At 40.5% G+C, this 23,104-nt stretch overlaps 3 protein-coding genes across 6 annotated transcripts; 1 reads left to right on the top strand and 2 right to left on the bottom strand.

Moving 5' to 3' along the window:
- Positions 1–506: 506 nt before the first annotated feature.
- akr1a1a (aldo-keto reductase family 1, member A1a (aldehyde reductase)) lies at positions 507–4,964 on the top strand. Of its 2 annotated transcripts, none has more exons than XM_058636263.1 (9): positions 507–1,061; positions 2,810–2,907; positions 2,980–3,099; positions 3,648–3,799; positions 3,892–4,087; positions 4,183–4,232; positions 4,308–4,457; positions 4,536–4,695; positions 4,787–4,964. In XM_058636263.1, exons 2-9 carry the CDS (start codon positions 2,827–2,829, stop codon positions 4,850–4,852), a joined length of 975 nt encoding a protein of 324 aa, XP_058492246.1. In that variant the 5' UTR covers positions 507–1,061; positions 2,810–2,826; the 3' UTR covers positions 4,853–4,964. The 2 variants fall into 2 exon arrangements, with proteins under 2 accessions (XP_058492246.1, XP_058492247.1); XM_058636264.1 differs by lacking the exon at positions 507–1,061 and adding an exon at positions 1,069–1,154.
- A 1,673-nt stretch (positions 4,965–6,637) lies between these two features.
- vcp (valosin containing protein) lies at positions 6,638–15,388 on the bottom strand. 2 transcript variants are annotated; one of them, XM_058636017.1, is made up of 17 exons: positions 15,151–15,388; positions 12,159–12,270; positions 11,094–11,266; positions 10,874–11,016; positions 10,642–10,772; positions 10,425–10,556; positions 10,171–10,273; positions 9,946–10,079; positions 9,621–9,756; positions 9,163–9,275; positions 8,897–9,061; positions 8,686–8,808; positions 8,382–8,594; positions 7,985–8,293; positions 7,742–7,897; positions 7,507–7,661; positions 6,638–7,066 (listed from the first exon to the last, which is right to left on the bottom strand). In XM_058636017.1, the coding sequence occupies exons 1-17, from the start codon at positions 15,165–15,167 to the stop codon at positions 6,961–6,963; spliced, it is 2,421 nt and encodes an 806-aa protein (XP_058492000.1). In that variant the 5' UTR covers positions 15,168–15,388; the 3' UTR covers positions 6,638–6,960. The 2 variants fall into 2 exon arrangements, with proteins under 2 accessions (XP_058492000.1, XP_058491999.1); XM_058636016.1 differs by lacking the exon at positions 15,151–15,388 and adding an exon at positions 14,522–14,677.
- Positions 15,389–16,264: 876 nt separating this feature from the next.
- Positions 16,265–22,705, bottom strand: fancg (FA complementation group G). 2 transcript variants are annotated; one of them, XM_058636018.1, is made up of 14 exons: positions 22,546–22,705; positions 21,837–21,936; positions 21,623–21,748; positions 21,349–21,527; positions 20,447–20,600; positions 20,080–20,210; positions 19,140–19,286; positions 18,800–18,960; positions 18,585–18,687; positions 17,981–18,297; positions 17,848–17,888; positions 17,177–17,350; positions 16,688–16,802; positions 16,265–16,399 (listed from the first exon to the last, which is right to left on the bottom strand). In XM_058636018.1, exons 1-14 carry the CDS (start codon positions 22,612–22,614, stop codon positions 16,306–16,308), a joined length of 1,911 nt encoding a protein of 636 aa, XP_058492001.1. In that variant the 5' UTR covers positions 22,615–22,705; the 3' UTR covers positions 16,265–16,305. The 2 variants fall into 2 exon arrangements, with proteins under 2 accessions (XP_058492001.1, XP_058492003.1); XM_058636020.1 differs by having other exon boundaries at positions 21,837–21,933.
- Positions 22,706–23,104: the final 399 nt, after the last annotated feature.

Below are 23,104 nucleotides of genomic sequence, written 5' to 3'. Positions count from 1 at the left end.
TTCGGACGACATACTAAAGTATGACTTTTTTGACACATTTTGGATGACATACTAAAGTATGACTTTTTTGACACATTTTGGATGACATACTAAAACATGACTTTTTTGTCACATTTTGGACGACATACTAAAGTATGACTTTTTTGTCACATTTTGGACGACATACTAAAGTATGACTTTTTGTCACATTTTGGACGACATACTAACCGATGACTTTTTTGTCACATTTTGGACGACATACTAACCGATGACTTTTTTGTCACATTTTGGACGACATACTAGCCTATGACTTTTTGTCACATTTTGGACGACATACTAACCTATGACTTTTTTGTCACATTTCGGACGACATACTAAAGTATGACTTTTTTGTCACATTTCGGACGACATACTATAGTATGACTTTTTTGTCACATTTTGGACGACATACTAACCTATGACTTTTTTGACACATTTTGGACGACATACTAAAACATGACTTTTTTTTCACATTTTGGACGACATACTAACCTATGCCTTTTTCATCAACATACTAAGTTGAGGCAGAGCCTAGAATTCTAGGAAGGCTTCTAGTAGAGGATGGAGTTAAATGCAGAGAAGGAATTTCCTCTGTGGGACTGATAAAGGACTAATGAATTTATTGTTACAGAGGTCTTTAAGTGGGAGTTTATAAGTTTTAGCTGATCATGTCAGGATCTAGGGATGTGTGAGTTGTTAGACTTAGAGAAGTTTGAAGCATAGCATTGTCCAAAATGTCTTGGTTCGTTGAAGCATTAAGATTGCTCTTCATTGGAAATCAGGGGCCTAGAGCCCAAAGCCTGATGGAAACACTTGAATTCAGTGTGGCCAAATATTCTTGTCCATATAGTGTATGTACTGTGGTCCTAGTAATGGTACTTTATTGTTTGTTATTTGGGTAAGTAAAGTGGAATTTGGACTTTCTCCATCAGTTTTTGTTTTGTTACAGATAAACCAAGTGGTGGCAGACTTTGACCTTAGTCTGTTAAAATCCATGAGGGCCGAAAGTGACAGACAGACACGCTGCATCTGAACGATCACTGGTAGGAACAACACTTGAGAAGCCTTTTAGTCTCTGCTCGGGTTTAAACTTTGTGTCATTCACTAACCATTAGTGCATTCGTCGATTCAGACAGGTAATCATGTGAGACGACTCTGTGTGTGTGTGTGTGTGTGTGTGTGTGTGTGTGTGTGTGTGTGTGTGGTACGGCTACATAGCAGATTACTTGTTGAGTGTAGGACTGTTTTCTGAGATGCACGGCACTAACACCACACTGTGACTAATGCCTTATAGCTGCATCAGCTATTTCTGGCTATACATCAGAGTTCGCAGAGAGTTTATATTTCCTGAGTCACTGAGTGTTACTTTATGTTCTCTGCATGTAGTCGAGCCACTGAACCTCCAGTCTGAATTGAGTTTCGATCCCAAAGCAAATGTTGTGTTAAATATGTGAATCCAAGGTACATGTGATGTGTGTGTGTGTGTGTGTAAGCTGGTTAAAAAAACATGTGCCTGCTTCTGTATGAAATCTAATAATGTGGCAGTGTAAATATACCTTATTATCTTATCAACAACGTATGTCCTGCTTCAAGAAAAACAAATACAAAGATTTTAGTGTATCCGTGAGGTCACACACTGTGTTGAGTAAAAGAAACCAGAGCTGGTTTTTATAAACGTTCTGTCAAAAAGTGTATAAAACAAAGACCAATCCCCATGTTAGACACATGGGGATGACCAGAACTAACCAAAATAATAAAAATACATTAACATATGACAAGAAAACATTATAATAAAAATATATAAAGAGGGAATCTGCAGTATGAAACTTGAGGTATGAAAACTTGACCTTCTCTCAACAGATAAACCAATGTTACTAATGTTACTAAAAACAGTTCTGACATTTCCTAATTGTGTGACAAAAAATTTGGTGAAAAAGAATGTTAATGAAACAGAATCATTAAAAAAAATATGTGAAGTCCTGGAGTGATTGGAAAGATGCAGGCTCCCCCTTGTGGCTCTTAAAATAAATCCAAGATTCTAGATTCAGGTATGAATTAAAAAAAAGATTAAGACATTTTTGAATTAATTAATTAATTATTATGACATAACATCTCATAATATGAATAGAATTCAGAGCCTTTATTAATAAAAAAAAAAAATTCTGTTGCTACAATTGATTGATTAAATGATATGTTTGGTTTTGATAAATAAATATAAAACACTGCTGTTGTAATGAATAGCCAAATTAACATACATTAAGCTCAAAGAAAAAAATTAAATGATGCACAATAATTATTAGCAATACAACAGAAAGGGAAATATTCTTTGAGAGCATTTTTTGGAGGGGGGGGCCATTTTATTTTCTCACACACATTTAAGAGTCTTTGTAACAAGTAACAATAAGTTAAGTCAGGTTTTGTCTGAAGAAGACATTCAATTTCTCAGAAATATTTTTTTTGCTGACCCCTGTTTTGGACTGTCCCATCCCTATTAGTGAACACATGTACCTGTGTCACAGTATTTATCATGTATCAGTATCTTATCCATGACTTATTATGTCACGTTCCAAAGAAAAACCTAACAAGACGAGTATGTATGCTGCATGTAAGATGGACGTGATGTCCAGAGTGTAATAGTTACCTCCTGCTCTGGTGTAGGAGTTAATGAATTCAGATGAGCGTGTTGATCAGTAACAGAATATTAAGACTTAGTCATGATGACTGGACAACACTGGCTACATTTTCATAGGGAAAGGTCTCCTCACACTGTCCTCTGTCTGTCCTCTGTCAGGTCCTCAGAGCTGGAACATGAGCACCTTTGTGACCCTTTCAAGCGGGCAGCAGATGCCCATGGTCGGACTTGGCACATGGAAGAGTTCTCCAGGACAGGTACTGAACTACTGACACCTGTAACATTAGAACATGATAAAGTAAGTAAGTCTGAATGCATGTGTTCCTCAGGTGAAGCAGTCAGTGCTGGCAGCGTTAGACTGTGGGTACAGACACATCGACTGTGCTGCTGCTTACAGTAACGAACAGGAGGTCGGAGAAGCTCTGGCTCTGAGGCTCGGGCCTGGGAAGGTAAGACTTCTTCTTCTTCTCTCCTGGTCTTGGTCTCAACTCAAGGTCTATTTTCTAAAGGTGTCACTTCATCAGTAAAGATGCACTGGTAAATGCTCCAAAACTGATAGGGCGACACTTCACGTTTCTTGACTGTTGTGTACATGTGTCATGGATCTAACTGTATATATACAGAGCTTAACAAATGCATTAGACCACCTGTCATAAAAACCAGAAAACATAAATATTTTTAGAAATCTTAAAACTACAAAAAATGACAAACTGAATTTTATACCCAAAATTTAAGACGGCTCACTGTGGGCTTCTTCTCTGAGAAGTCAGAAATTAATCAGAAAACATAACATTCAACCACTAAAACCATTTTTTAGCATTAAAAAATATAATAAATATAATAAATAAAAAGAGCTTCTACATACTAGCGTATTAACCTTTACAGAAACATAAAAAACTGATTTTGATAATTACTAATTCTGTTAATTAAGTCAGTCTAATACATTTGTTAAGCACTGTAGTATTAAACATTCATCTATGACACTTTCCACTCTCAGGCTCTGCGTCGTGACGACGTGTTTGTGACGTCCAAACTGTGGAACACCAAGCACGATCCACGGGACATTGAAGGAGCCTGCAGGACCAGTCTAGCCCACCTGGGTCTCTCCTACCTGGACCTTTACCTCATGCACTGGCCCATGGCTTTTCAGTGAGCAGCCCTCAAACGCAATAAACTCAATCTGGCTCCTCCTTGTATGCAAAGGTAAAAAAAAAAGGTCTTTTGTATGTTTCTTGATTCAGGCCAGGGAAAGAGCTGATGCCTCGCAGGGAAGATGGAAGCATTTGCTACTCGGACACACACTACAGAGACACTTGGACGGCCATGGAGACTTTAGTGGACAAAGGTCTGGTCAAGGCTGTAGGACTGTCCAACTTCAATGCCAGGCAAATGGACGACATCATCGGCGTGGCCAGACACAAACCTGTGGTCAACCAGGTACCACGTCGCCTTCTCATAAGACAGAATGAGCACATTTTAGTGACACTTAATGAACCAGTAAACTGTAAAAAGTGTGAATTGTTGCACCACAGGTGGAATGTCATCCTTATTTGTCTCAAGTGGATCTCGTCACTCACTGCCGGTCAGTAGAAATCACAGTGTTTTCTCTCTGAGCCTCCTGCTGTGTCAGTAACAGAGATCATAACCTCCGCCTCAGGTCAGTGGGAGTGTGTGTGACTGCCTACAGTCCTCTGGGCAGCGGGGACAGACCCTGGGCGTCTCCCGATGAGCCAAGCCTGCTGGACGATCCTCGACTGGGAGCCATCGCCCACAGATACCACAAAACGCCGGCTCAGGTCATACTCAGGTACAGCAGGACAGTTTCCTGCGGCTTCTTGAATTCTGTTGCAACTTCTCATGCATTTGTTTCATCCATATCACGTAGGTGGCACGTTCAGAGGGGCGTCGTGTGTATACCCAAGAGTGTGACGCCCTCCAGGATCCAGCAGAACCTGCAGGTGTTTGACTTTTCCCTGACAGATCAGGACATGAAGCTGATCGAGTCCTTCAACCGACACGAGCGCTTCATCGTCCCGTCAGTCGAGGTGAGACGACGATCTGATACGTTGACTCCTGCAGTTATTGTCAGCTGCAAATACAAAACTAACAACTCTTTTTGTTGTTCTTCTTCTACAGCGGGACGGTAAGAGAGTGTGGAGAGATGCAGAGCATCCTCATTTCCCCTTCCATGATCCTTACTGAGGCAGAAACCAAGTCTTACAATTTAAATATACACATTTTCTCAGTGAATTATTCACTAAAATTGTGGTTTAAAAAACTAAATTGAAATGGAATAAACCATTTTCCAGTGGTATTCATTATTTGTGTCCCTTCTTTCTTGTCCTGAGAGACACCGTGTGGTCAGCAGCAGAACTGCATATCTGCCCATGGTCACATGGCACCTGCATGTTTCACCAAGATAACTAATCTCTGCTGATTCCAGTTAAAAGTCACTCCTGTGTCTGCATATTTCCTGTCATTCTTCAGTCTAAAACCATCAAACAAAAGCCACGTATAATAGCTTTGTGTCAATAAATACATTGCAATACACTGTGAACATAACCTGAACAAATCCATCATATATTAAATGCTACTGATTATTTAAATAAGAAAAGGAGCCAAATTCCTCGGCTGCAAACAAAAGCCAAAAAGTCCTGATGGTGGCGCTAAAGCAACGATCTAAATTTTAAAAGTTTATTCTTCGGTGTTAAAATCACAGTGGCAATAAGAGGCATGTTTTTATGAAGGCGTGGGTGATAGGAGCATAAAATGATATCACATAATCCCAGGTAAAATAAGGAATAAATGATGACTCTGTTAAATGATTGTGTTGCTAATACAAGGTAGGTTTCTTTGTTGTTGGCGTTTTATTCTACTATTGCATTACTGCCGTCTGCTTATCCCTTTATCTGGGGATGTAGGTTATGGCCCAAGAAAAATATTAAGATTCTGGTAGTGATACGGATACACATCCAATACAATACAACTGTTAAGATAAGGTAGTTAACTGATATTGTGGGGGTGACTAACAGTTTGGATGACATGGTGCTCTTTTCATAGAATCCCAATATTGAGGTGAATCCAGTGAAAGCACATCCTTAAATTCCACTTCTGCATAACTTCCCGTCAGGCCTTAATGTCAAAATGTTAAATAAAAGTAGAGTTACTTAGAGTCGCTCTGTGTCACTAAACAAATTCAAAGAGACACTGATGACAGCCTTCATTTCGTGAGATTTTATTTTTAACAACATAACCTTGACAAATCGGCAATACATTAAATGCTACAAGTTACTTAAAAAAAAGAAAAAGAAGTGTTTTCTTTTTCTTCCTTATAGTCTAGCATAGAGAATCCCATCAATAAAGCCATTCATGTTGGTTGTGGTATACTGAGGCTCAGATTACCAGCCTCACTGTTAAAATCCAACTCCATTCCAATTTATTACAGATCAGATTTGAGAAGTTCAATGACAGTCGGCTGCCCTCTTTAACGACACATGTGAACACCGATACTTTTGTTTTTGTGTCAGCGACAACAAAAAAACATCAGTACAACCAATTTTTGAAGGGGGAAATGGGTCAGAAACAGAAGCCATATGGATTCCGTTATGACCAATCGCACTCATGCCACATATGGGATATATATATCTTGTCTGATCTCATACTGTAGTGACCAAATCTGATTTTAATATTGGAACTGATGGGATTTTGGTGTTCGCACAGCCCTGAAAAGAATTGATCCAAGTTGCATCAACGAGGGGAGAAACAATGTGGATACATAAGCATGACAGAGGGTTCCCATTACCACCAAACTATTTCATAGTGGAAGTTCACCTGGGACAGTGTGGGTGGGGGGGCAAAAGCACAAGAAAGACCAGGGGGTATGAGACCATTTTCCATCTGTGGGATGAAAATATATAATCTTTTTCCATTAATTTTCTGTGGCGTCATCTTTCACAAACTAATCTGAATAAACCACTCAAAATTCAATGAAAGTGGTGAACAGCAATTTTATTTATTTAGATGCTTGGATGCAATAAGATGAAAAACAATATTTATTAAAGTTGTAAAATGGGTCCATTTAGACCAAACACTGGAGAAAGGTTAAATATTTTAACATCCCCTTACCCCCCACCTACATCAAAGCCAGGGCAAACCAAGTGCGGCTACATGCTTTCTCCAAGGGAACTCGTACAAAAAAGAAAAAAAAAAGGGGGAACACATTATGGAAGCAAGAGTCCTAAAAAGGTGGAATCTGGTGAGAATTATTACAGGTGTGATCCCAGTACTGACCACAGTCGGGCAGTGTACATTTATCCATACAGGTCATCGTCGTTGTCTTCATTGAACACTGGACCGCTTCCAGTTCCTCCTGTGCCGTGGCTTGGTCCACTGCCCGCTGCGGTACTGGAGGGAAACCTGAAAGACACAGGACAAAGTCACACTTCTGTACTCAAACAACAAAAAGCATCCTATGATGAGGCAGTTCCTGATATTTGTACTATTTTTGGTTAGCAAACCCTAAACTGTCCTTTTGATTTTCAGCAATTAAGCCATTTAGATCCCTGCATGTCTGTTCACTTTTACAGTGTGTATGGGTGTTTGTCTTGCTAAAGCCCAAGTAAACACAATGAATGATTTGTGAAGCATACAACGGCAAACTAATATATTCATAGAATACCTTTATCAAATGTCCATTTGAAAGTCAGCAGTAATTAAGGGCTGGATTCTAATTTAAAATGAATATTTAAATTAAAACAAATAATTGATTTGCATTTTACTAAATCACACCATTCCATAATAAAAAAAAAAAAAAATTGAATCTTATAGTCCAGGTAAAGAAACACTGGAAAACATACCTGAAGCTGCCGAAACCACGGCTCTGCTGCAGTGTCTGAGCAAACATCTCATATTTGCGAATGTCATTGTCACTGACGGAGCGGCGGGCAAATCGCATTGCCTCTTCAAAGTGGTCCTTCCTGATCTCAGGCACGGGATCCTCCTCCTCCACCTCCTGTCAATGAAAAGTGCCACAATCACTCAAATGACCGATACCTGCAGCAGATGCTCGTGTACAAGTGAAAAGGTACAAACCATAGCGGATGGGTTGGTCTGCCTCTCTCGCTCCCTGCGGATCTCATTCTCGATGCTCTCCCTGATGGCCAGCTTACACGCCCGCTGGCAAATCTCTGTCAGATCAGCTCCGGAGAAGCCGTTGGTAATCTTGGCCAGGAAGTCCAAGTCAACATCCTGTCAATCAGAAATTCAAGGTTTCAGATTTTGACTGAGAATATAATCATTTTGTGATAGCTTCATCATGAGCAGCAGCACTGTCACCTTGCTGATGGGACTCTTGCGGAGGTTAGCCTTCAGGATGCTGATCCTGCTCTTCTCATCGGGCAGGGGGATGTAGATAAGCTGATCCAGACGGCCAGGTCTCAGGATGGCTGGGTCAATGATGTCTGGTCTGTTTGTGGCTCCGATGATGAAGACGTTCTTCTTGCTGGACATTCCATCCATCTCAGTGAGGATCTGGTTGATGACACGGTCAGCTGCTCCGCCACCATCTCCCACGTTGCCACCACGGGCCTTGGCTATGGAGTCCAGCTCATCAAAGAAGAGGACGCAGGGGGCTGCTTGACGAGCCTGGAATCATACCAGCACACAAGATGGTCTTACAAAACAAGGTAGGAGAGATTCATGTGCAGCATTTTCAATGTGTAACAGTTCTTACCTTGTCGAAGATCTCTCTGACGTTGGCCTCAGACTCTCCAAACCACATGGTGAGCAGCTCAGGTCCCTTAATGGAGATGAAGTTTGCCTGGCACTCATTGGCGATAGCTTTGGCCAGAAGAGTCTTACCACAACCAGGAGGACCATAGAACAGCACACCCTTGGATGGTGTCATGCCAAACTTGAGGAACTTGTCTGGGTGCTCCACTGGGTACTGAATTTGACAAACAAAAAAAAAACATGATTAGTGGTACAATCCTAATTTCACCATATTAGGTATGTCTTCAAAATGTAAGATCACATACCTGCACCAGCTCCTGCAGCTCCCTCTTGACATCTTCCAGCCCTCCAATGTCATCCCAGGTGATATTAGGTACCTCAACAACTGTCTCCCTAAGTGCTGACGGGTTGCTCTGGCTCAGTGCCCACTGCAGAAGAGCGATAAGGTAAGTGAGAATTAATGCAGAAGATCTTTGTAGATCTTGCCCTCTTCTAAAAAAAAACTACAAGTCTTACCTTAAAGTCATCCATGGTGACAGCAAGTGAATTCATGACTTCAGCATCAATGGTCTCATCCTCAAGATCGATGAGGTCCATCTTCTTCCTGATGGCCTGCAGGGCAGCCTCGGAGCAGAGGGCAGCCAGATCTGCACCCACATGCCCGTGGGTCTCATTGGCTACCTACATAAAAATAGACAGTATAAAATTTCTTCAGTGTTGCCCATTGCCATAAAATGTAATTACATGTCAACAGGCAATTAAATAATCACAAGTGTACAAACCTGCTCCAAGTCAACATCATCTGCCAGCTTCATGTTCTTAGTGTGAATCTGCAGAATTTCCAATCTTCCAGTTGCGTCAGGGATGCCAATGTCCACTTCTCTATCAAAACGTCCTGTACAAAAGTTCAAACACTTTCTCAGGAATTGATCACATCACACATCTGTAAAGCACCTGGCTCTTGACTATAGCTCACAAAATAAGCAACATCTAAACCTGTATTAGAAGTTACAAAAGTAAACATACAGTTCATACATTTATATATTTGATGAACAAGCAAAACACATTTCCAACCGATGATTCAAAAGTATTTAAAACTGTGGAGCTGCAGTGCTGTAAGAAACTGTCACACCACTGATCTACAGCCTGGGTAAACACAGTCATCAGGTTCTATATTGGGTGTTGCCTCAAGAAGAAACTGTAGGGTTCTGATGAAACTCAAGCTCAAAACACAACTTACCAAATCTCCTGAGAGCTGGGTCAATGCTGTTGGGTCTGTTGGTGGCAGCCATGACAATGACATGAGCTCTCTGTTTCAGGCCATCCATAAGAGTCAGCAGCTGAGACACAATACGCCTCTCCACCTCTCCGTGAGTCTATAAATAAAACATGCTTCTACATTTAAAACTGTATGCACACAACAGTTTGACTCATTTTGAGCGTGAATGTTTCTGAACTAAGGGCAACAAAATATAAATCCAATGGAAAATATAATTAAAAAAAAAATAGGCACTGAAAGCCATTTTATATAATATACTCAATTTAAAGCCTCCCTTCCCGCTCACCTTCTCTCTCTTGGGAGCGATTGCGTCAAGCTCATCGATAAAGATGATGGCAGGAGCATTCTTCTCTGCTTCCTCAAAAGCCTTTCTCAGGTTACTCTCACTCTCTCCTGCCAGCTTGCTCATGATCTCAGGACCTGAAATAGAGGACAAAACATTTTGATTTTTGATTTAGAGGTCATACCACTGTACCATTTTAAATTATTGGAAGAAAATTATTCTTCACACCATTGATCAGGAAGAAGAAGGCTCCAGTTTCATTGGCCACAGCTCTGGCAATCAAAGTCTTTCCTGTTCCAGGGGGTCCATACAGCAGGATTCCACGAGGGGGCTAATGGGGGGGGGGATTTGACATCAGAACATAATTAATTTAAAATCATTTGAAAGATTTTAAAAAATGTCTATATCTCAAGTTTTTTTTCATTATTTAATTTACAGGAGAATAACCACAGTGAAGTCAAAAAATGTCTCGTGTTCCTCACCTTTACGCCAATGGCCTTGAACAGTGCAGGGTGTCTAAGAGGCAGCTCCACCATCTCTTTAATCTGAGCCAACTGCTTCCTAACACCTCCAATGTCATCATAGCCCACCTCATTCAGGGACTCTTCTTCATCCTATGCAACATAAAACAAATGATTCAATTTCTGTGGTTTATTTTGGGTTAATGCACGTCAATACACTTGCAAAGCCACTACACACCTCTCTCCTGATTGGTTCTCCCTCACAATGGATGACTGTATCAGGAGCAACAATGCAGTATGGGGAGGGATCAGTCTCCACCACCTTGAACTCGACAGCACGCATGCCACCTCTGACCAGGAAAATATCACCTTCACAAAACAATAGCAGAGCCTCATGGTGAGATACACTGAAACAGATTTGATCAACCAAAATTAAGACCTCCGACCAGACAACTGAACTTGGTACTCACCTTTGCGGATTGGCCTGTAAGCCTCCAAGAAGTATGGCTTCAGGTAAACCTCAAACAGGTTCCCAGTAATTCCTTCTACTGTGTCATCTATGGGGAGGACGTGGATCCTCTTTCCGTACTTCACATCAGGACAGGGCTGAATGCTGAGGGAGATATTAGACTTAACACCTCCTTCAATGGTTAAGGAAAGAACTTAAGACAAGTGTGTGCTTTTACCTACCTAATAACGTCACCAAGACGGACCCTCAGGTTGTTGCGGACAACTCTGTTCATCCGAACCTTTTCATCTGAACAGGTGTCATCAGAGAGTACGATGCACACACTCTCACGCCTTTTCTTCCCTTTCATGAGCACTGTGTCTCCACGGAAGAGCTGCAGCTCGTCCATCTTGGTCTAAAGGCACAAAAAAAAAAATTTATGTAATCTATATTTGCCTAAAATAAAATAAATAAAATAAGTGTCTACAAGGGCTGTGCAATATAAAGAAAATACTATGAGGTAGAATCCTAGAGCATAAGGAAAGCAGGTGGCTGCAGAACACAGTGCAAGGGGCACCAGCTCAAATGGGTGCACTGCATAGCCCAACTAATATTGTAAATCAAATCCAAATTGGAAAGCATGCCATAAAAATTGCAATGACATACTGTACTCAAATTGCTTAGCCCTAATAAGAGATCCATAACAGGACAATTAAGTGTTAAAAACAAACCCCAAACTCGATTTAGATATTATATTCAACGTCTTACCATTAGAGCCATAACTTTTTTCCAAAAATCAAGTTTGAACTAATTTAAAATGACCCGTTATTTATTATAATGAATTTGAACATCCTCTCATGAACCGCAGTCACCCCTCAGCTAATACACAAATGTCACAGTTTATTATTTTAGCAATTTTAATAACTTCTACACAAAAAGCTGCTAGCATTAGAGTTTTCATAACATCCAGGCAGAGTAGGATGGAATAAACGCAACCTGAACTGGAAATCATAATATTGAATAAAAAGTGACAGCCCTATTTATTAAACGATTAAAATCACTAACATTGAAGGAGGCAATGGCTGTTGCAAATCATTATTGCAAAGCTATCGCCTCAATTTACATGAGTAACAACATGTACAGCATCATTACCTGGAATTAAATTGGGACACTATTTTTTTTCCCCAGCTTCTCCCTCTCTCGGTGCCGCCCCAGGTCATATTGCACAGCCCAATCATTATTGAAATATCATGACATAACAGGGTTGTGACTTCACAGACACAACATAACACTTTCTAAATAATTACCTGGGAGAGAGAGACCACGCTGTTATCTTCATTGATCGATTCATCAACAATGAGTCTGTTGGGTCTGGTTTTCTGCTTTAGAATAGCAGTAGCTAAGTCATCATTTTTGGATCTATGATGAGAAAAAGAAAACATGTCGATGGTTAAAAAAAAGACATTTTTGCACCTTCTGAGAATTCATTCAACTCCAACAATAACCAAGACAAAAAAAAAAAAAATAGTAAGCCACTGTGCAATAGAAAAGACTTCCAAACATCCAACCCATGCAATGTTTCATAACAAATAAATGTTACAAGTCTTAAACTCAAATCTGCCCATGATGGCCAAGGTATGGGGTAACCTCCACAAGGAAAGTCAACACCCTTTGGTGAGAGTTCTTCAGGCAGCCATGTGGTTACCTACTTAATTAAAATTTAAATCAACCTCGACCAAAACGGTTAAAATATCAACTTAACTTTGGTACTCTCACCAGGGTACCAACATGTACCACATTTGTCTGACGATAAGCAGAATCACTCAAAATGTACTAATTGGAATTCAATTTTCTGAAATGTATTGTTTGTTCTTGCCGATGTAAAGCAGATTGCATCTATATCCCCACCCGGGGATTGAGGTTATAGTGCAAGAAAGAAATTTAGATATTTTGATGATGCAGAGCTAGATACATTTTTATTTTACCAAGAAAGAAAGTTAACATCGTGAGATAGGTTAGATGTATAGACATTGATTAGGAGAGAAATTTCATGACCTTGGTGGAATTTTTGTTTCTAGTTTATATCTCAGTCAAGTTTCAAATTTCTACAAGCATCTTGGAATGAATATAATACTTGTAATTTTTTATAAACACCTGCTTAGCCATGAAAATAGTTTATTGTGATTCCATGCATTTCCAAAGCAACTAAGGAATTTTGCTAAAACTAATAGGCCAAGTATTTTTTAGTCACTGCATCTGTACATCTTTTAATGTAAACCGGCCATCAACATACTTTGCTCTGTAGAATGACTGAGCGTTGCCTTAAAATAGTCACAACTGTGCCTTTTTTCAATACACAAAAGTAACATAGTGAGATTTTTCATAGATGTAGACACTGATGAGAGAAATGTAGTGACCTTGTTGAAGTTGTTTTGTGTCAAGCTTTATTTAAGTCAAGTTTTGAACCATTTTGGAATGTTAAATATAAAAATAATATATTGCATCTGTAATTTTTGTGAAACTTATTTGTCCATTAACATTACTATAACAATGTTCGTTCTGATTTGATGTATTTTAAAAAAGGCAACCAAGGAATTTGGCTAAAACTAAAAGTAATTAGATAAGTGTCTTACTGTCACTGCATCTCTATCTTTTAATGTAAACCGGACGTTGACATAGTTTGTTCTACCCAATGGCAGAACGTTGCCTTAAATAACAAAACTGTCTTTATTCAATATAGAGTTGATGACTAATACGAGTTTCAATAACGCTCTTGGGCCGGCTAGGTAGTTTCTCTTTCATGTATTTAGCATGCTAATGGTAGCCTTAAGCTAACAGACAGGCGAGCAAGCGAAGCCAGATGACACAGCAAAAGAATTAGAAAAAAAACTTTGTCAGCTTGCTACGTCGTTCCTTAACGAGACAAGCGATACAATTCTACCGTGACCAGCGACACCATGGGCTGCTTATAATTCACATGCGGTTATTAGCGAACGTTTGATCATCGGCAAAATAAAGGACATGTAAAATCTAGATCATTTAAATGAATAGCCAGTCCGGTTGGCATGCTAGCTTTGGTACACCGTTTGGATACAGGCAGCTAGCCACTGAGTTAGCGATCTGAAAGGCTAGCGTTTTCATTCGTAATGAGCATTAGGCGACCCCCCAATTCTACACTACATATCGACGAATACGTTATAACACGTCCCGTCCCGTTTATCGTCCAGTATAATGACTAACTATCAACCAACGGACAGTCAAATTTACCGTTGTCAGGGTAAATGGCTTTGGCCTTAACAGTCTTGCTAAGCTAACATTAGCATCCAAACACGACAGCAATGACTGCGCTTTGTCAAGCCGCTGCCACACCGCTGTCTAACGCGACACTGGTAACTGACAAGCGACATTTGGACAGAAGTCGAGGGTCAATCGGGATGCCACCGACGTGTCAGTGAACGTGCAGTTTTAGGTTATTCAACAAAATCACTATAGTGCGGAGGCTGGAGTAACTGACCCCATTAGCTCTGCTGCTAGCTCCGAAACTCGACAATGTATTAGCAATCGAGCTACATTCAATTAACTAACGTAATCTAGCCATTTAGAGGGCATTTGTTCATGGTCGTTGATCGGAAAAACGCATTTAATCAGATGGAATTGTGTGTCTACTTACTCCCCTCCCGAGGCCATGATTTTACACCTGGATTGTTATGAATAAATAAATTCTGTTTTCAGGGCTTAGCCGGTTCCTCTGCGCTATAAGTGATTCCACACGAAAGTCGAGCAGTTTCCGTGCTGTTCTTTAGTTATACCACGAACAGGATGCATGCCGCTCTCTGATTGGCTGCAAGCTGTCCGACATGTTAAAGATGATAGGCTCCGGGTGTGTTGTCACAGAGAGTGCTGTATGGCTCAGCCAATTAGAAAACAACGCACTGTTCCTTTTTTCACCAATTTCTGTTTTTATTGGCTTGTGCTAACACCGAGTCATCCAATTACCGCGTACCGCGTTGGTTGATATGGCTATGTGGGTAAAACCGTGGGAAAATTAACCATCATGTTTTATTGGCAGGGGTTGTCGATACAAACACTAGGAACTCAGTTTATGTGTAATATTACAGTACGTAGTATCAGAGTATTGTGTTACACTTTCCTGCCACTTGATGTACCTGACGTATTAGCAATTGAAAAACGTTCAATAAACCATGGCTTTAAATGGAGCATGGCCATTTAAAGCGCATTTGGTGCGTTCGTTTTTCCATAAAACGTCTTTTAAAAAGACTAAAATATGAATCTACTTACTCAGTTTCCGAGGCCATGATCCTCCTCCTAGATTTGCAACTAATAAATGAATTGCGTTTTAACCGAAGTTAGCGTCTTTCTCCGCAGGTGTCTGTGACTTCACACAGTTCAGGAGCACCATGAACAGGACGGCCAACAGGTCAAAGATGAAAGGTTCCAGCGTAAGTCATCACAGGCAGTGCTTTGTATTTTAGCCAATCTGAGAACCTCGAAATGTGACTAAGATCTTAGAACTGTGGAGGGCAGCCTTACACTTCAGTGCACGGCCTGTCTGGAATTACTACAAGAACTCTTGACCAGTAAATGTAGACCAGCTGTGTCCAACTCAAATTAACTAGGGACCAATGAGCGTGCAGTCTGGTCAAAAGGGGTCTAGAGAAAACAAAACGCTCAGTAGCAGGTGGGGAACATGAGCTTCAAATTATAACACAATATTACACAGACTTTCAAAGTAAAATTGTTTGTTTTGATATGGAATTATGTAAATGTATGTATAAATCTAAAATTAATAAATATTAACATGTGGACAAATGTAATTAAAATATAATTGAATGTCGAATGTAATGCATTGAATGGTGCGATAATTGCAACCAAATGTCTCATTACTATGCAAACATGTTTATCTTATATTCTATCACATCAATGAAGGCTGTTTAAAAAGAAGTGGAGGTCGCAGGCCTGTTTTCCAGTTTGACCCCACTGGTTTAGACAGTAGCAGTGTATTGTCATAGTATTGTGTTACATTCATACCTGCATGTCTTGGTTATAGGGGGTGATTATTTGTGTAACTGTTGCCCTTCTATAATCTTGAGTAAGTCTTATCTTTCTCCTCTGACCTCTGCCATCTATCCAACACTTTATCCTCCACATGACGGGGTTGCTGGTGCCAATCCCAGCTGACATAGGGCAAAAGGTGGGCTACCATGTGATGTGGATGATGAGATATTTGTATTAACGAACAGGTGAACCTTATTAAGTGGCTAGTGGTGACCCTTGTCCTACCCCAGCATACATTTCACTTATAAATAAATTAGTTTAGCTCTTCAAGGCACTTTACTGTGTATCTCAGTACATGCTTGCAGGTATACGTTTCAATTCAGAGGTCAGAAGAAGCTGAAAGTGTTCAGTGGGTCTTTATTTGTGCCATTCCATCGTCTAGACAGGACCAAGTTCTTGTATTCTTTGCCGCAGCTCTGTGGAGTCCAATGAAGGTCCAGACTGCAGTTCACGTAGGTACAGTGGAAGATCTCTGCAATGCAAAGGGCAAGCAGATGGTTAAGGATGTGAAACCTCAACATGTTCTGCTTCATTTGTCATTTAGATAGATATATATATACTTTACTGGGGAAATTTGTCTTGAACTCAACAAGCTTTTCCAATTATTTTTCTGTCTTTGTTACCTGTAATACAGACTGTTTTTTTTTTAACACTTTGATGATAATAAATGTGCACTGTCCCTATTCTAAATGAAAAGAATGGGGGGACGACGAATAAAAAAGGAACTTGAATGGATAAGAATAAAAGGACAATCTCTTACTCCACTGGGGATTTTGTGTTGAGGATCCAGCTCTTCTCCCAACAAGCTGCTGCCTCCTGTTTCCTGCCAAGCCTCCACAGCACTTCACCACACCAGAGCTCTGCACCCACACACTCTATGAGACAGCACATACAACATAATGAGGACCCACAACCTGTTTATGTCAATACCAACAGTTGTTAGCTCGTACAGAAATGCAAATGTGGGTGGTGTGTCTCAAAACCGGAAAGATATGACGTGAAGATCATGTTTTGTATATTGATGATTTGCATGATTTGAAATGTGTGGTCTTCAGGTTAACAAGTCCACAGCTTTTACTGTGACTTCAATTTGAAAAAAAAAAAAAAGATTAAAGATTGTAATATTCTACTTGATAGACCCAATATTTCAGTCTGGAAATACAGTGGATAAAATCAGTTTCTACTTCTGTCACTACTTGCAACATTTCACGGTACTGGTGTGGGAAGTTGTCTTCTGTATATACTGTACCAGGGAATGCCTGCACACTGAGCAGGAGGTCTCTCAGTGCCTCTTTCAGTTTGTCCATCTGGGTGAAGCTGATACCTCTACCAGCGAGTGAAAGCCCCTTTAGCCTTTGGAGGATGCACAAATTTGTTCCTTGCTTGACAACCATGTCTGCGCTGGGTATCTGTGGTTGGAAACCTGTAAATGATGCATACATTGAAAAAATATCTCTTCTGACTTTGTCACCCATAGGAAAAAGTGTTACTTTCTACATGGCCAAATTACAATGATTAAAACGTTGCTATACAATCTTAACACTTCAGCATACCAAGACATTTTGAACAATGCTATGCTTCCGACTGTGTGGCAATAGTTTCATGAAGGCCCTTTTTATTCAAACATGATTGTGCCATAAGGGCCATAAAGACATGGTTTGATGAGTTTGGTGTGGAACTTGACTGGCCTCATCATCAGACCATATTTTTACGCCTAAAGAAATCCTAAACAGCCTGGAAAGAACCTGTTTTATTTATGCTTTATTTAATAACTCCATACCCCACAGTCACTATTCTCTAACATACTGTATAAACTGAAGAGGAGAATCTCTGTATTTGCTTTGCTCAGTCTTAAACAGCAGCTGGAGGATGTGTTAAAAATCAACTCCAAAGTCTCCTTAAAGTCAGTGAATTACTTACCTTTCTTTTTAAAGTGGACCTTCACCAGCAGGTTGATACACCTGTAATGCATACGCACATGTAATGCAACAATATATTACAGTATTTGCTGTTTTATTTGATCATTTTATGGCAAGATAAAAAGACATGAGACCTGGTATAGTGAGTCACAGCTTGTTTCCAGTCTTTCAGATGAGTGTGGCAGTGACCCAGCAGTAGGTAGGCAGCCCCAGTCCAGAGCAACACAGCTTCCTTATCTACCCCTTCTGCACCCACATCCCTGGTCCCAGACTCACTCCTCTCCTCTGGGTCTTCTAACACCAGCCTCTCTGGCAGCAGTTCCGCAGTCGTGCTGATGACTTCATTGCAAAGTGCCATGCAATCAAAAGGCCGCCGGGCCATGAGAATGGCAGCTCCAGCCTCCAGGTAAATCTGGGGCAACCCGGGGAGAGGAGGGGCCTTAGCACAGAGCTGAGAAGAGACAGGAAAAACTTTAATTTTACATTTTTATACATAGAAAAAAAAGATGGCCTTAATGGACATCAAGTTTGAAAAAGGGGCGCAGGTTCAGCAAGAAGCCAAATAAGGCTTCTGAAGGCTTCCCTAAATAAAAAAAATAACAAGATTCATACTTCAGATTAAGTTTATTTATGAAACTAATGAAAGTATGAAAGCACAAGGCAAGAAATATTCTCAACTAAAGCAAAACATGTTTGGCCTTTTTACAAATTAGCTTGTGCTGTATATTCAGAACTCACTGTTAAATGATCTTGCATGTCTGTCAGTGTTTTCGCTCCATGTGGATCCTCTGAGTGAAGAGCAGCCAGCAGGTCCAGATAATATTCCACACCCTCCGACACTCTGCAGAAACAGCAACCACACCCTTTTACCAACTGCAGAGATCACAGTGTGTCTCCATCAGTGAAGGTCAGATGCCACTAAAAGAAATGGCAGACTGAGCTGGTTTTCTCACCTCTCATGAAGCACACATTTCAGGGCCAAATTGTGAAGGACAGAGAGGGCAGAGGGAACTGAGAGCTGGCTGTTTAGTGACTGGCTGCAGAGCAGTAACGACGGGTTGAGAGGATGAACATCTGCCTGAGCAGGCACTGAAGCAGAGGGCAACAACAAAGTCTGTCAGACAAGAGAGGGTTTTATGCTTTAATATACAAGGGACCATGTGTCAGTGTCCAGTGATGAAGTAACTATATTTTAAAAAATCTATACCGACAAGACAAATGTTGTTTTACCAGCAACTGGTACCATTTTTAAACCCACTCTTATGCACAGTACAATATATGCATGTCACTCACCGAGTGCAGCAAGCGAAGAGCTTGTATCTCAGCCTGTGTGTTTCCCAGCTGTCTGTAGATGAGCATGCTCTGGTACAGAGCACACACACAACAGGAGTCAGTTTCCAGTGCCTTCCTGTAACATTGCAGTGCCATCTGAGGGCAACTCTGGAGACAAGAGCAAACACACAAACACAAACGTGTGAGAACCATCCATTTTCAGTTAGTAATAGTAGTAGAAGGGGCCGTTCACATGCAGCATCTTTTGTACATACTTATACATTATTGTTTTTATGGATGTGTCTGCCTCACACTGAGTTACAAATATCTAAACTTTTTTGGAATACAGCAAGTGGATTCAACATCTTTTCATATTCCGTCCAAAGACGTTTTTGTCTCTGAAATAAATCCAGATGAAGCTCCTGAATCAGTTAGTGAAGGACAGGATGCAATGACCAGGGTTGCCAAACCTTGGTTGACATCAAATGCAAGGACCTTTCAAGGACCAACTCCCTCAAATTCAAGGACAGAATGTGCTGACAGCTTAAAATGGGAAGGCAACTTGTAAGAGCAGTGATTGTCCTTGAGATCTTGGTCAAAGTCAGTCTTTGTCATTTTCTTTTGGTGAGACAGAGATTATGAATTTCGCATTTGCCAGGCATCACGTCATTTGCTCTCTCTTGCTTACGTTACTGAACAGCGAAGCCAGGGAGAGGGAAACTCTATAGTCTTTGGTCTGATGTTTTCAGCTGAATGTGTTCAATTCAGCGAGGCTGCAATAACTTCACTGTCACTTCATACATTGTCATCTCTGAAGCTCTCAGGTTTTGGTTGCTTAGTAACGACAGATGCGACAGAAGTGCAGCCCCGCAAGCACCTTGTATAAAAATACCTGTGACGTCTTCCACGTGTTTGTCAAGCATGCTTAGAAGTTGTATGTGAATGGCTACTAAATGTGTACCATGTGGGCAAAGCAGGACCCGGAGAGGTGATGAACATATGCTGCTAGAGCTCTAGGTGCCGACAGGGAAGTGGCTTTCTGCAGACCAGACAATGCCTCGGAACTCTGGCCCTCTGCCAGTCTTTCAGCACCTTAATGAAACACACAAACACAGCATAGCACTCGATTAATAATGCAGTGCCGCACACATAATGACCCCTTGTATGCATCACTGTCAATTTCCTCACTTTAAACAGAAATACTGCCTGGTAATGGTAGGGGATGCCTGCAACCACAGTTTACTCAACTCTCACACTCACTAACTAAAGAGGAAATCAAAACTATTCTTTTAGTGTGGTCACAAAAACGTATAGAGAATGTTGCTGACCTTGGGTAATTGAAGTGGAGATCTGTAAGAATTCAGCAAGCTTTCTTGGTTCTGTCACCAGCAGTGGAGTGTCAGAGCACCTTCCTCTGAATTTACTCCCCCTGTCATCCTCACCTCCTGCACATAGTGTCTCTACCAGAGAGGACAGGTCCTCCTGCACCACAGGGAAATAACACAGTATAACTTTGCATAGAAGTTTTCTTATTTTTATTATTCTGCCATACTGAATGTAAAATATGTTCAATAAAAAGAAAGACATCTGATTTTATTTTAGAGACACATTCTGAACGAACAAATTCATACCATACGCCCGTCTTCAGATGGTGCAAAATGCCGCAGTACGTCTTTTAACTGGCACATTTCACCCATTTCAGCTTGTTTAGCATTCCACTGGCTACCATTACATTTTAGGATTTAGGATTACAATTATTTTATTTGTTTTTAAATCCCTAAATGGCCTTGTCCCATTCTACCTCTCTGAGCTGCTACACCCTCCCACACCTTCCCGCTCACTCAGGTCAGCTGATCAGCTGCTCCTGACGTGCGTTTGCTGCTGTGGCTCCTCAACAGTGGAATGATCTGCTTGTGCACATTCAACAGGCCTCTTCCCTGTCTGCTTTTAAATCTCTCCTTAAAACTCATCTCTTTTTATTGGCTTTTGTCACTATTTTATTTTTGTTATTTGTTTTGTTTTAGTTGTGTTTTATTGTATGGCTGTTACGTTTACCCATGATTTATGGCTTTTAATTAATTTCAGTTCTTTATGCTGTTTTTTATCACCTCATGTGAGCTTTTATGCCTTTTATTTATTATTCTGTACAGCCTGCTGGTCCACTGTGGATGTTTTAAAGTGCTTAAAAAAACCCACCAGATACCACCAGAATTTAAAATTAGGTTCTTACCTCAAATTGCTGTATAGTTTTCAGCCGACAGGTGGCCAACCATACCGCCCACTGCAGACAGAGAAGGTGCAGCAAACAGGAATTTAAAGCTGTGTTTCCAGGTGATTTCAGAACACTTTTCCAAAATGCAGGAAGGTCAGAAGCAACAGGGTGAAGGTCGCCCTCTCTCGCCTGTAGAGCTGCAGGACAAAAGAACAAGTCAGAGCTGAGGAAACATTTGACATGACATGAAACTGGGTGGATGACATTCATCATGATTTCACAGCAAAACTACCTCGCTGTATGGCTTGTGTGATATGTAGCTCAGCGTCGGTGAACTGGGACTGGGCTATGGTGCACACACAGGCATTGAATGCCACTGACAGCTCCAAATGAGTGCCATCCGCAAGAGGAGGGACACCTGCAGGCAAAGATTATGGAGGGTGGAGATGCATAAAAGCATAAGTGAATATTTAATATATGTGAGAAGGTGAAAGAAGATGCAGCACCTTGGATTTTTCTTAAAAGTTTGTGAAACTCAGAGGAACACCACCGGAGACGATTCTGGTTCTGATCTCGACTCAAGGTGTCTCTTCCTCCATACTGCTGCTGGGATAAAAAAGGGGGTTGCAATGATACAAAAACACGCAATTAATGTTTTGTGTAAGTAGGAAGAATTTTACTATAAATCATAAGTCCAAAAATAACTGGAGAGATGTGGCATTTAAAATAAATAACTAGGACTGTATGCTATCAAGGTAGACAGTATTCTCAATTCACACGTGTGAAATATCTATCTAATAATATCCAGATAATGGAAATTCCACATGATTAACTTACTGTGACAGCGATATGATGTCACAATAGGTACCATCCTTAGTGTAGTTTTGTTTTTGGTTTGTAAACAAACCAAAAGATACTCAGTTTTAGTTATTTCTTTGTTAAAAGGATCAAATAAATTTAAGAAGCTGGAAACTTGTATAGCTAAAAACAATAAACCGATTATCAAAATGGTTGACGATGAATTTAATGACGAAACAGTTTGCACGACTGAAAGAGATGCTCTGCAGTTTGTTATTAGAGGTCACAGGCACACATTTAACATAAATATTATGTTTTATTTTCTCAGTCTACTCTTTAGTATTAACGTCTTACAAAAATCAGTGCATAAATGTTACGGAAGCTAACAAACGAGACATCGAACTTTTAAAATCGTACCTTCAGTTTGTTTACCAACTCGTTGTTTTCCTTCATCCATTCGTTTAATAAACATGTGGGCTGATACATTTTTAATCACGTTAATGACAAAAAAAAAGAAGCAAATCGATGTTGACGTTTTCGAACTTTCCCTCACAGGAGTCTGCGCTGACAGGAAAGAGGAAGCGTCCACTGACTCACACACAGAGACGGTGCTGCCGCCTGTGGACACCCCAGCGAATTACAACGACCGCCTGTTATGCTGCTGTTCGACCACCAGGTGTTGCTGTGACAGTTTCAGTGATGTTCTGGAAACTTCAGCCAGTCAAACTAAACAAAAGCAAACGTGTGTGTGTGTGTGTGAGGCGCTTTGTGTTTGTTCAGTGTACAGGTTTTTGCACAGGAGGAGACGTTTTGACACGTGTAAACAATCAAATTATTCATAGCTGAGTTCTATTTAGCTTCCTGGTTTCAGCGTGAATGTTGGTTCACTGTCCTTTACTGTTAATGTGGCCACTAACGTCTGTGTTTCCCTGCTTAAACATGTCAGAAAACTTAGAGGAGCATTAGCACAGCTGCT

This window comes from Solea solea, chromosome 8, assembly GCF_958295425.1.
Source record: "Solea solea chromosome 8, fSolSol10.1, whole genome shotgun sequence".
NCBI lineage: Eukaryota > Metazoa > Chordata > Actinopteri > Pleuronectiformes > Soleidae > Solea > Solea solea.
The sequence above is the reverse complement of the archived record's forward strand: the minus strand, read 5'-3'. Positions and strand labels throughout refer to the sequence as shown.

Excerpts from the sequence above, each read along its gene's own strand:
- akr1a1a (XM_058636263.1), top strand. The coding sequence starts at position 2,827 with ATGAGCACCTTTGTGACCCTTTCAAGCGGGCAGCAGATGCCCATGGTC. Across the intron at positions 3,100-3,647 it reads TGAGGCTCGGGCCTGGGAAG|GCTCTGCGTCGTGACGACGT; the intron begins GTAAGACTTCTT and ends TTCCACTCTCAG. Across the intron at positions 4,233-4,307 it reads GATCTCGTCACTCACTGCCG|GTCAGTGGGAGTGTGTGTGA; the intron begins GTCAGTAGAAAT and ends CCTCCGCCTCAG.
- fancg (XM_058636018.1), bottom strand. The coding sequence starts at position 22,614 with ATGTATCAGCCCACATGTTTATTAAACGAATGGATGAAGGAAAACAAC. Across the intron at positions 21,749-21,836 it reads ACTTTTAAGAAAAATCCAAG|GTGTCCCTCCTCTTGCGGAT; the intron begins GTGCTGCATCTT and ends CTTTGCCTGCAG. Across the intron at positions 16,803-17,176 it reads CAGTGTGCAGGCATTCCCTG|AGTGTGTGGGTGCAGAGCTC; the intron begins GTACAGTATATA and ends GCTGTCTCATAG.
- vcp (XM_058636017.1), bottom strand. Across the intron at positions 9,062-9,162 it reads ATGATGTTGACTTGGAGCAG|GTAGCCAATGAGACCCACGG; the intron begins GTTTGTACACTT and ends ATTTTTATGTAG. Across the intron at positions 7,662-7,741 it reads AGACCAACCCATCCGCTATG|GAGGTGGAGGAGGAGGATCC; the intron begins GTTTGTACCTTT and ends TTTCATTGACAG.